We start from the raw sequence: 12437 nt of genomic DNA on the forward strand, positions 1-12437 counted from the left end.
TTTTAATTAAATACATATTTAAATTGAACGCGCTTTATGGTGATTGGCGATGGTGCTATATCCCTGGAGCTCCTTGGTTTGATCACTTCGATAGTCGGAGTTGCCGCCTACAATAAAAATGCCCACAAGTCGATAGTCGATAAGCGATAAGCTTTTCAAAACGCGCACATCACTAGTGCTCACAGCAGTTGTTGTTGTTGGCTGTGCGAAATGTGGCGGCAAATGAACAGCCGCAGCTCAGTTAGGTTTTAACTTTTGCAAGGTGCGCTTGCCGTACTCGGGGCTTTGCTACTAATAAGACATAAATTATTCAAGAACGTTTTTTGGCTGTATGTGATTTGAAATTCTGAGCGCGTGCCAAAGCTAAACAAAAAGATATAACAAGTGTCGCGGCCATAGAAGCAACAAGTGTCTATTCGATTGTTTTATAATTTTTTTGGAACGTTGCGCAGTCGCTGCTGCTTCTGCTGCCGCTGCTACTGGTGTTGCTGACAGCAGCGGGTCAAGCTAACGGTAACCGATCGAAAAAGAAATTCAAACAACAACTGCACCAGACAGTGAGTGAAATTATGTACTTGCTTTCATTTATTGAACGTGCCTACATTTATATATTGAGTGGCCAACTTCTTATCGCCACCGTCTGTCGCAGCTAATTGGCCATTACGGATGTGCGGGCCCCATTCAATGATTGAGAGCCGCATCCAACTAATCAGCTCTGCAGTTTTTGCATACTCAACTGTCGTTTTCCTATCCACAATGTAACAAATGTGCTGCAAGCTGTGAAGACGACACCAAACACACAGACAAAAACAAAAAAAAAATAATGAAAAAAAAAAATTGATCGAGTCAAAAAGCGGTTCTGCCGGTTTGCCCAGGTCGCGATCTGTGTTTCAGTCTATCTTGCTGGCAGCAAGACTTTCTTTCCTTTTGCACAATTTGAACTTGGACACCAGCGACAAGAGGCACAAATCTGGTTTATGTTTATATGCGTCTAATAAAGCGCCATTTACGACCATGTGCTGCAGGCAGCTCTTCTCGATGTGCTCGTTGGTGGTTGCTTCATCAGCTTAACCTCGCAGGCGCAAGCAATTTACCGTTTGCTTTTTAGGCGAGTGTTTCGCTTCCTGGACACTTCCTTTAGCCCACACAAACACACACACACGCGCGCACGCACGTACTCTTCTTCTCTTTCGCTCTGCCTGCTTGTCTTTCCTGTTGCTCCTCTGCTCTTGCAGCTGGGCTTAGCTGAATATTGTTTGCTTAGTTTTTACAGCAGGAACAAATACAAACAAAGCAGGTCAACTTTGTTAGACATCAACATGTATCTATATGAGTGTATATATGCATATATCGAGCAAGTCATGTATTTCCAGATAAATCGACACCAAACCCACAGTTTGTTTTCTTAAGTCTGACATGCATCTGAATGTTATTACGCCTGTGTTTGTGTCCCACCCTCTTCTCCGCCTTCTTATCAATGCCCTATAAATATAATTGTATCAGATTTCATTTCAATTTCAATTTCAATGGCGTCTATTGATTTGACCCATTTTCGATTTCAGCTTTTTCAATTGTGTCTTGTGGCAATCAGCCGTTAAGCAGCTTAGCTTCACTTAACTACGATCGTCTAGTTAGCTGCGTATTTCCCCCTCTTTGTTGTGTGTGTGTTTTTTTTTTTTTTGTCTTTTTGCCAAATACAGTTGTGTATATAATAGACTCCCTTGTGGCTCCATGGAGCGTTACGTTCAATGTCAGCCAGCGCAACACACAGAAGCCAAACCAAGTTTTTGGCCAGTTCTTCTAATGGAAATGATGTAATTCTCTTGCATAGAAATCTGAACAATGAGCGAGGTCCAAATCAAAAATGAAAAGCCAAAGAAACCAACAAAGACTCCAAAAGAAGGGAAACAAATAAAACGAATTGCACGCATTTTAGTTTGGTTAATTGTGATAATTCCACCAAGAGACGTTAACAATTAACGAACTTTGTCATGTGCACCACTCACTCATCTACGTGTGCGGGCGTGTGGGTGTGGCAGCTTGCCCTCTTTGATTTATCAGCAGTTGATTTGTCTTTCAAATTGCCAAATTTTTTTGTTTTATGACCAAAATGTAAGTTAAGCGTTTATTTATCGGAACAACGCAACGTTATCTATTGACTAAAAATTTTATTGATAACGTGGAGTGCCTGGAGGCGCATACTGGGTGCTTTAGTAATTGTACAGTGTGATTGGTAAACTGTTAAGAGAAATTGGGAATTACTTATGGGTGCATAAAGTCTGAATGTCTTTTGTTGATCTTCCATTTAGACTAACTGTAAGCATTACATCATCTAGTAAAAGTTCTTTTTCTTTTAAAAACCACAAAGCATTCCCTTCACATTCCTTTTAGATTAACTCTTCAGCATACTCTTAAGTCGTAATATCTTTCCATTTAATTTATAAATGTAACTTCAATTTATCAACTTCTATACACAGTGAATGTACTTGAAATATTTCATTCAATACTTCGAGCTGGTTCTTCTATAGCAACTGAATATGCTTTTTGCAGAATTCTGCCATTCTGCCATTCTTTGCTTAATCCAAGCACTTGAAAAATTGCATTTTATGGGCTCGAGTTTCCTTTTATTCGCACCGAGCAAACACATCCGATAAGATATTGCATGTGGCCTGTGTGTCCACATAATGAGTCAGCCCCTAAGCTCTGCCAGCCAGATACGAAACGAACGTGTTCGTGATCGAGGTCAGCGCGACATATGTTATACCCTCTAAACATAAATAAAACATATTTGCAATAGAAACGTGTCTTGCTACGCTCCTCAGCTTATCTGTTTGATGGCTTTATGAAAACTGAGAGTGAGATTCGTGGCTGAGACAATAAACTTAAAGAAAAAGATTACTTCAGATGACAACATGTCTTACATACTGGGTAGTGTATTTTAATATCAACTTAATATGCTCTAAAATAGTCCTCAGGCAAATTTGATTCAAAAAATTTATAGAGCTCTAGTTCAGTTAGTTATTCCGAGGAAAAAACCATAACAGTTATCATAAAATTAGATTGGCCCGACAATTTATACCACGTACAGCACAGCACAGCTGTAAAGCTTTTCCCAACCATATATTATATTTTTTTTCGACACCTTAAACTGAAGAACTTGCGCTCCATTGTCGAAACGGCGATCGGTCGAAAGAGAACGTGTTTAAGATTACCGAATCGGTCCAAGCAAAGTGTCAACTAAGGCGTTTTTTCGTGGAAGAAACAGAAAAAGAAGAAGCCAACGAGTACTGCAATTCGTGTAGACTTGAAAAAAGTCTGGTTTCTTTCTTCAGTTTTTTGTGGGCCATTAAAATAAGAGGTAAATGTGAAGTTTTTGTTCGTTGTATTTCTTAAACAGCTTTTTTTTGCGTTTGAAATTGCGTTCAACATCAGTCACCAAATAACTTGCAAAATATGTTTGAATCAATTGTTGTTGTTTTTGTTGTTGTTGTTGTCGCCGCTGATCCAAAAAATTATTATGCGTCAGTGGACAATGCTGTGAGTCAGCATGTCGAGATTGTATCCCAAGTTTTTTGTTTGCTTTTCGTTTTCATATATTCATCGAATCGAACGAAGGCGTTTCAGGCGTTTTTTTTTTTACTCAATATTTGAGGAGTTAACGATCATTAAGAGCGAAGCGATTCAACGGTCGCCAAGTGGGGGCCATTGACGCGATTTGCCGCTGGCATAACTCACACAGTACCGGCTGGATATGTTATATTATCATACTTATTTCTCGAGATTGTAACTCTCGATGTTTGTTTTGCTTTTATTGTGAGTTTGCATACTCTCCCATTTCTGTTGATCTTGCAATCTTCAATTACTGGAATATTCTTAAGCAAAAGCTCAGTTTGAATGATTCGAAAATGTTCTTTTATTTGCTGAGTGAGTTTCAATTCATAGTCAAGGCTTAAACGCGAGCCAGATTGAGCAGCTGGTAGAGAGGCAAGACATTGCTATTTGACTTGCTCGTGGCGGCCAAGACGCGTGCCTGATAGCTGGCGGGAACGGACCGCTGAACGACTTCTTGCTGCGCTTGGGATTCCTCGGGCTCTTCGTTTTCAGAGTTGCGATACCATGGATAACCAGGGTAACCAGGGTAACCAGGATAGATCGGGTAGCCGGGATAGCTGGGATAGCCGGGATAAACAGGATAGTTAGGATAGCGCGGGACGCCGGGATAGCCGGGATAGCCATGATAGCCAGGATAACCAGGATAACCAGAAGCAGGTGGACCAGGATAGCCGGGAACGCCAGGGACGCTGGGATTGCCAGGAACGCCGGGAGTGCCAGGAATGCCAGGAGTGCCAGGAACGCCGGGAATGCCAGGATAACCATAGGGATAGCCATAGGGCCATTGACTATACGGCGGCACCCAGGGGCGCTGCGGAGGCGGATGAGTATGATAACCACCCCAGGGATAACCTTGTGGACCGTTCTGGCGAGGATGCTGGCTGTCCTCTGAAGTATAATAGTAATTGTGTTGATGTTGTACTGTCGGTTTGGCTGTAGTCTTCGAGCTGGAGCCAAAAAACTTTCCAAAGCCAGCCTTACCGATGGATGTTAATTGTTGCTCATCAATGTTGCGAGTCGTCCCGACGGAGTCCTCCACATTGCCACTGCCGCTGCCACTGCCACTGAGTACCTGCTGCGGTTGCTTTAGATGCGGCTGCGCTTGGGGCGACTTCTCCTGGAAGGTGAACGCGCTGCCCAGCAACGAGAAAAGCACTGCAAATAGAAGACTTTCATTCGAGATCAACCTGCCAGTAGTTCCTGATACTCACCTATCCAGAGTATTGATGATGCTCTGTGTTCCATGATCACTGAGGGAATATGACTTGGATGCAACGGCTGCACCTTTATATACCCAGCCCGAGCAGCTGCAAAGTGCATCTTTTATGGGTTTTCTATGCTAACGGTTTTCTCATTAGAATATTTGATGCATCTATTTCCCAAATCAAAGCAGAGACCCCAATTTAAGCTGCCCACCATTTGCTTTCTCTCTGTCCACTTCTATTCTTAGTTACCTGATCTGGACCGTTCTCTAGTTGATGTGGCCAATAAGATCAGACTCTAATTTGCATATGAATTAAGAATTTTGGTGTCTTCTGTCAAACTTGAAACTGAATGCACTCAAGTGATCGCCGCTGAGCGATCAGACGCTGCTCTCGTATAGTTCAGCGGAGTTCAATAGCCCATTCGCCATACAAATTACGTCATTTGTTGAGTTGAGTTTCTTTTTATGTTGTACCTTAAGCCCAGTGAATAAGTGTGTAAAGGGTATGAGAGTTTTGGGAAACTACTTCCAAAAGGCAAGAGAAGACATAAGTTTATACAGGAGTATCGGTCTCTCCGATCATCGATCCAAAAGAGAGAAATTTCAACTGGAGTTCTCTTTTTTACATAGATAGCTATAAGGTAGGGTATCTAGCTAGTCGGTCACGCCTGGCTAGAGCCATTTGGCTTGTTTTAGTTTTATAGCCAGTTTATAATTGACCCTCGTGCCCGCTGGCGAGTTTTCCCACTGGGGTCAATATCAGATTAATGGCTCACAAACCAGTTCAGAGCTCTTTCGTCTACATGATTTGCGTAAGGAATTTTGGGTGTACATAAAGCCGGCACCAAAAATATAAAGAAGAAACTACCCAAGCAAGTGTCGTTGACATCAAGAATGTTCTTAAAGCAAAAGTGCGGCATAACTTCAGGCAGCAATGTAATTTTACTCAAATGGGAATTGATAAGAGCTAAGAGTGGATGGGGGATTTCCAGAGAAATCAGGAGAGTAAGCTGGGGCAGATAAGAAAACGAACTATTTGAAGGTGTCGTTAGGCTACGAGAAATGTTTTTTCTAAACAATATTGGAATGATAGTCACATGACTTGCAAGAACTATATCTTTTCAAAGAGTCATAAATTGACAACATTGAACGACCGGGTTGCGATTCGATTTGGCTCAGTTTATAAACTTGCATATGCTCGAATTACTCTATAAGTCTATATGCTCTTTATCATGCCCGAACTACTCTACTATTTCTTTAATGCATTTCAGTTGCTAGCATATCACAGAACTCAGCCAATAACGTGCACTTAACCAAATATGTGACAAATATATCAAATATTATTGCTTCAGTTGTGCTTGGATATGGCTATGAAACATGTACATATATATGAATTTGTATGTACTTATGTGCACATATCAAAGCCATTGTGTAATTAGCTAAACATGCATTGGCCTGGAGCTGGCAAGTGCAAATAGCTCCAGCGAAACAAAGGCCGCATTGAACCAATCGATTGTAGTACAAACTGTGCACTCAATGACTGATAAGAGCGTTAAATGGACCAAATGTCGCGCTGCAGTTTCACTGATGGCGCCTACGGCAATCGAACTAATTACTTAATGTGCAGCTCAGACATTTGCAATACAATTTTCCAGTGTTTGCGAGGCACTCGCAACGTGATCACCCTACGGCGTTCGCAGTATTTAAATATTTTTGTCAGCTATTGAGTTTGCTTTGATTAGAAGTGTGTTTTACTCTGAGTCATTGGCTCGCGATTTACCTGCCTAACTCTATAAAGATCGCTGATCAAGCAATAACTAAGATTCGATATATATATTCTTTTTGATTCGAACTGATTCCCACTCTACTGTCGATCGTCTACGATCCCAGTAATTCTACATAGATTGTCAGAGATAAGAGTGAAGTGATCGCTGTCTGATCTTATTTTTGTTTAATTTCATCTATTCGATTCGAAGTCTATCGTAGATCGTTACGATCTCAGTGGTTGTTATCTGTTGAAATCTAAATCGTCAGCATTTGATTTCGATCAAAAACTTTGAGTCTACCTTACTTACTCTGAACAGATCTTTTCTTTGCTTTGAGTGCAACTCATCATCAAAACTGATTTCGAGTTTATACCATGCGAGCTTTATCTGCTCATCGATCACTAAGAATTAAAATCTATATTATCTTTTGTCTTTTTGATTAGAGCTTACATTTGTGTCTCATGCTGTGTTTACAAAGTGAGATTTTCACAGTTAACACTGCGTTGATTTTAGCATATTTTATCAGCCGCAGCTGAGTTTGTTTTGCACTCACCATTGTGTCATATACTGACTCATCTTCACCCGCAACTCTCCACAGATTTTCTATAGATATATATATGTATATCCACAAGAATATATATAAATATATGTGAATTGCTCACAAAGAGCTGGCAAAAGGCAAACGCACTATCTAATCGCGGCTGATTGGGCCATTGCGGCTCTTGGGAAGTGCTCTCCGTGTAGCTAAATCGTTGATAACTGGCAAACAAGCTGCTCCGACGGCGCCGACTACGATGGCAATTGAATATTGATGGTTAAAACTCTATTGCCAACGGCGGATTGTGTTAGTTTGCCAGCGCAGTCGTTGATGTGCGGAATATGTGCTGAGTGCTGAGAGTAAAGAGTGTCTAATCGGTTCATAAGGATACAGAACAACCCAACACAATGGCCAGGTACAACAATTGCGACTTATCTAGGCCAACAATTGGCGCTGTTGTTCGTGTTTTCGTGCTTATCTATTAAGAACCCACTCCAAGTGCAGCCCATCACTGTGTCAATTCGCGAATTTAAAATGCTTACATCATGCTATCAATATCGGGCCAATCGCTTAATAATTTCCGTCAAAGAGCAACCGCACCTACCTATGTATATACCCTTTGCCAATTCACTTGATATCTATATATATACATATATATTTATAAGGGGTATACATAATTCGACAATGGAATCGAGAATGAGAGCAAATAGAACCATTGCGTAATCGACGCTCTTAGATTCGTTGGCAGCCGCAAGACCAAATAAACTCTAGACCCAATAACCCAGGCATTTCTAGTGATATGATATATGACGTTGATAAGAGCAGAATGCTAATTGCACCTAGTCTACTTCAGCTCTATAAATACAATTATGGCTATAAATGCTGTCCACTCAATGAACAATATATCTAAAAATATCCATCAATATTATATTTTATTTTTTATATATTCCTATGTAATATTTGTGTGAAATAGTATTAGCTTAGTTTTCCTTATTACCTGTGGAGCTATAAATTCTTTACACAAGAAATCTTATCAATTAGCCATTGATTGTGTTCTTTTATAATCGCACCCTACTAAAAACCAGGTGATTAAATAGACCTCAGGTCTCTTGGCTAGAAACCGTTCTTTACGTGTGCCTAATACAAGGGCACTTGAAAATGTTTCCCAGAAATTTACATACAACACTTAAGCGATCTCAGATTTTGGTATAATCTTAACTAATCTTGATCTTAACTTTTTCGACTTCTAGCAATAAACCATTACCCAACATGGAGACGGGTTTGCACGAACGCGATCGTGCGGGCGTTCAGGACTTTGTGCTGCTCGAGAACTATGAGAGCGAGGCTGCATTTATTGATAATCTGAAGAAGCGTTTCCAAGAGAACCTCATCTATGTAAGTTTTACGTATGCGATGTCATTTCTTGCCCCCTCTCTCTTTCCTTCTGTCTTTCTGTCACATAATTTCTCTATTATCTCTATCTCTATCTGCATTTCTATTTCGTAACTCTTACCACGCATCCTCTAAAATATTGAACTCAATATTTAGACCGGATGCTGGATCTGTGTAAGAAATTTCAAATGTTAATGTTGTCCATAAAGTTCCCGAGTTTTTTTTTACTAAACATTTCGTATTTCTTTACAGACCTACATTGGCCAGGTGCTGATCTCTGTGAATCCCTACAAGCAGCTGCCCATCTACTCAGAGGCCCACATCAAGGAGTACAGGAATAAGCACTTCTATGAGATGCCACCCCACATGTAAGTGGCAAATGCTAACCGGGACTAGACTATCAGATTTAATCCGTATATAATCTCTAGCTTCGCTGTGACGGACAACGCTTTCCGCTCACTGATCGAGGAGAATCGCGGCCAGTGCGTGCTCATCTCGGGCGAGAGTGGCTCCGGCAAGACGGAGGCCTCCAAGAAGGTGCTGCAGTACATTGCCGCCTGCTCTGGCCATCAGAGCACGGTGGAGGGCGTCAAGGATAAGCTGCTGAAGAGCAATCCAGTGCTGGAGGCTTTTGGCAATGCCAAGACGAACCGCAACGACAACTCCTCCCGCTTCGGCAAATACATGGACATTCAGTTCGACTACAAAGGCACGCCCATTGGCGGCAACATCCTCAACTATTTGCTGGAGAAGTCGCGCGTGGTGGCCCAAACGCCCGGTGAGCGTAACTTCCACATCTTCTATCAGCTGCTGGCGGGCGCAGATGCCACACTGCTGCAGGAGCTCCACCTGGAGCGCACGCTGGAGAGCTACAACTATCTGACCGATGGCGTAAGCTAGCAAGCAATCACAGCTTAAAGAGCTTTCCTCTAATTGTCTCTATCTCATCAGGCCAAGGGCAGCGTGAAGAGCATCGATGATGTGGACAACTTCAAGCAGGTACAGCAGGCATTGAGCGTGATTGATTTCAGTGCGGATGAGCAGCGCGAGATCTTTGCCATTGTGGCGAGCATATTGCACCTGGGCAACATTGGCTTCAACGAGGTGGAGGGCAATGCCCAGGTGGACAGTCGGGATTTGGTGGTCACTGTCTCCCGTCTGCTCGGCGTCAATGCCAGCGAATTGGGCGCCGCCCTGACCCATCGCACTATTGATGCACGAGGCGATGTGGTTACCTCGCCGTTGAATCAGGAGCTGGCCATCTATGCCAGAGATGCGTTGGCTAAAGCCGTCTACGATCGCCTCTTCTCCTGGCTGGTGCAGCGCCTCAACATTTCGCTGCAGGCGAAGGAAACGCGCGGAGCCCGCAACAATGTCATGGGCATTTTGGATATCTATGGCTTCGAGATCTTCAAGACGAACAACTTTGAGCAGTTCTGCATCAACTTCTGTAATGAGAAGCTGCAGCAGCTATTCATTGAGTTGACTCTAAAATCGGAGCAGGATGAGTACAGGAGGGAGGGCATCGAGTGGATACCAGTGGAGTATTTCGACAACAAGGTCATTTGCAACCTGATTGAGGAGAAGCATAAGGGTATTATTTCCATACTGGATGAGGAGTGCCTGCGGCCGGGAGAGCCTACCGATCGTACCTTCCTCGACAAGCTCACCCAGAAGCTGGCGGAGCATCGTCATTACGTGTGCCACGAGAAGGCACCGATTCATGTACAAAAGATCATGGGACGCGACGAGTTCCGGCTGGTGCACTACGCCGGCGAGGTGACCTACAGCGTGAATGGTTTCTTGGATAAGAACAACGATTTGCTGTTCCGTGATCTCAAGGAAACGCTGAGCAAGTCGGGCAACAACATTGTCCGCTCCTGTTTCCCAGAGTCCGAGCTGAGCAGCAAGAAGCGACCCGACACAGCCATCTCACAGTTCAAGTGCTCGCTGAACAATCTGATGGACATATTGATGTGCAAGGAGCCCAGCTATATACGTTGCATCAAGCCCAACGATCTGCAGTCGCCGGGCATCTTCGATGATCAGCTGGTGTTGCATCAGGTCAAGTATCTGGGCCTGATGGAGAATCTGCGCGTGCGTCGTGCTGGCTTTGCCTATAGGCGCAGCTACGAGCTGTTCCTGGAGCGCTACAAGTGCCTCAGCAAGTCCACGTGGCCCAACTACAAGGGTTCTGGTGGCGCCAAGGGTGGCGTCCAGCAGCTCGTCAAGGATCTGGGCTATAATAGTGACCAATACAAGATGGGTGAGACGAAACTCTTCATACGCTGGCCACGCACACTCTTCGACACGGAGGACGCCTACCAGGCGAAAAAGCACGACGTCGCTGCCATCATTCAGGCCCATTGGAAGGGTCTGGTGCAGCGTCGCAAGTATTTGAAGCTGCGCGCCCAGGTGATCATTCTGCAGAGTTACTGCCGCCGGCGTCTGGCCCAGCAGGCCGCCAAGCAGCGTCGCGAGGCAGCGGACAAGATCCGCGCCTTCATCAAGGGCTTCATCACGCGCAACGATCCGCCCAATGGCTTTAACGATGACTTCATTGCCAATGCCAAACGAATGTGGCTGCTGCGTCTGGCCAAGGAGCTACCCACCAAGGTGCTCGACAAGAGCTGGCCCCCAGCGCCTGGCCACTGCCAGGAGGCGTCAACCTATCTGCATCGCCTGCATCGTCTGCACCTAGCACGCATCTATCGCCAGAAGCTGACGCCGCAGCGCAAGCGCCAGTTCGAGCTAAAGGTTTTGGCCGAGAAGGTGTTCAAGGGCAAGAAAAACAACTATGCCAGCAGTGTGCCCGCCTGGTTCCAGAGCGATCGCATCAGCCAGGAGCACATACAGCGCGTGAATGACTTCGTGGCCAGCACCTTTGGCAGCGAGCAACTTAAATACCAATCAGCCTGCACGAAGTTCGATAGACACGGCTACAAGTCTCGAGAGCGCTTTATACTGCTGAGCAACAAGGCTGTCTACGTGCTGGATGGCAAGAGCTACAAGCAGAAGCATCGCCTGCCCCTCGAGAAGATCGACTTCACGCTGACGAACCACAACGATGACCTCATGGTCATTCGGATACCGCTGGAGCTGAAAAAGGATAAAGGCGATCTGATTCTAATCATTCCACACATCATCGAGTTTAGCATCTACATCATCGACACCGTGGGCACAGCCGATATTGTCTCCATCGTGGACAGAGCTTCGTAAGTGGCAAAGAAACCTTAGAGTCTAGACTCTATTTATTAACTTTATTTATTCCCTTTCAGACTGGAACACAATGTGGTTAAGGGCAAGGGTGGTGTCATAGAGCTGCAAACAGGAGCCGAGCCCGGCGTTATGCGTGATAAGAGCGGCCATCTAGTTGTTGTAAGTAGAGAGTAAAATAACCATAATCTTGATAGACTTTAATAATCTGGTTCTTTTCACATGCAGATTGCTGGTCAATAAGGAATTTAATAAACTACCAAAATGGCTTTAAATCAAACGACAATTGTTCTGTTATAATATTCCTGTAATTTATATATATTGTATTTTTGTATTTTGTTACTGTAATGAGGCAACGTACTTCTGATTGGGATACATATTTATACAATATGCTATATGTACTTATGTTCCCAATTAAACATATAAATATTGTTTATATAAATCCTAAAAGCGTTTAATTGCCTTATGATGGTTATTGCATGCTGACGTAACTCAAGGTGTGTCTATTTTATCTTATCTATTTCTTTTTCAAAACAAATACTGATATCGATTTAGCTGCATCAACGTCAAGCACTTTATAGGTCCCCGTATAGAGGTCTATTAGGCCAAATTTAACTTTAACACTCTGTTACATATGTTTACATGCTTTAACTATGGGAAGTGAGGTGGTAACATCAACAATTGTCCGTTAAATTTGATGCCATTTTCA

The 12437-nt window shown here is 43.5% G+C and overlaps 2 protein-coding genes across 8 annotated transcripts; one reads left to right on the forward strand and one right to left on the reverse strand.

Annotated features, from left to right (window-relative positions):
• The first annotated feature begins 268 nt into the window (after window positions 1-268).
• On the forward strand, window positions 269-12170 carry Myo61F (unconventional myosin 61F). Of its 6 annotated transcripts, XM_089469057.1 has the most exons (8): window positions 6481-6560; window positions 7181-7535; window positions 8371-8515; window positions 8765-8880; window positions 8941-9403; window positions 9464-11727; window positions 11791-11890; window positions 11957-12170. In XM_089469057.1, the coding sequence occupies exons 2-8, from the start codon at window positions 7528-7530 to the stop codon at window positions 11969-11971; spliced, it is 3111 nt and encodes a 1036-aa protein (XP_089325183.1). In that variant the 5' UTR covers window positions 6481-6560; window positions 7181-7527; the 3' UTR covers window positions 11972-12170. The 6 variants fall into 6 exon arrangements, with proteins under 6 accessions (XP_089325185.1, XP_089325186.1, XP_017863674.1 ...); XM_089469059.1 differs by lacking the exons at window positions 6481-6560; window positions 7181-7535 and adding an exon at window positions 269-557; XM_089469060.1 differs by lacking the exons at window positions 6481-6560; window positions 7181-7535 and adding an exon at window positions 269-513.
• LOC108612273 (uncharacterized) lies at window positions 3890-4947 on the reverse strand. Of its 2 annotated transcripts, XM_089469062.1 has the most exons (3): window positions 4824-4947; window positions 4594-4767; window positions 3890-4500 (listed from the first exon to the last, which is right to left on the reverse strand). In XM_089469062.1, the coding sequence occupies exons 1-3, from the start codon at window positions 4930-4932 to the stop codon at window positions 3950-3952; spliced, it is 834 nt and encodes a 277-aa protein (XP_089325188.1). In that variant the 5' UTR covers window positions 4933-4947; the 3' UTR covers window positions 3890-3949. The 2 variants fall into 2 exon arrangements, with proteins under 2 accessions (XP_089325188.1, XP_017860638.1); XM_018005149.2 differs by having other exon boundaries at window positions 3890-4767.
• Window positions 12171-12437: the final 267 nt, after the last annotated feature.

This window comes from Drosophila arizonae, chromosome 4, assembly GCF_054131065.1.
Source record: "Drosophila arizonae isolate 15081-1271.41 chromosome 4, UAZ_ARI_1.0, whole genome shotgun sequence".
Classification (NCBI taxonomy): Eukaryota; Metazoa; Arthropoda; class Insecta; order Diptera; family Drosophilidae; genus Drosophila; species Drosophila arizonae.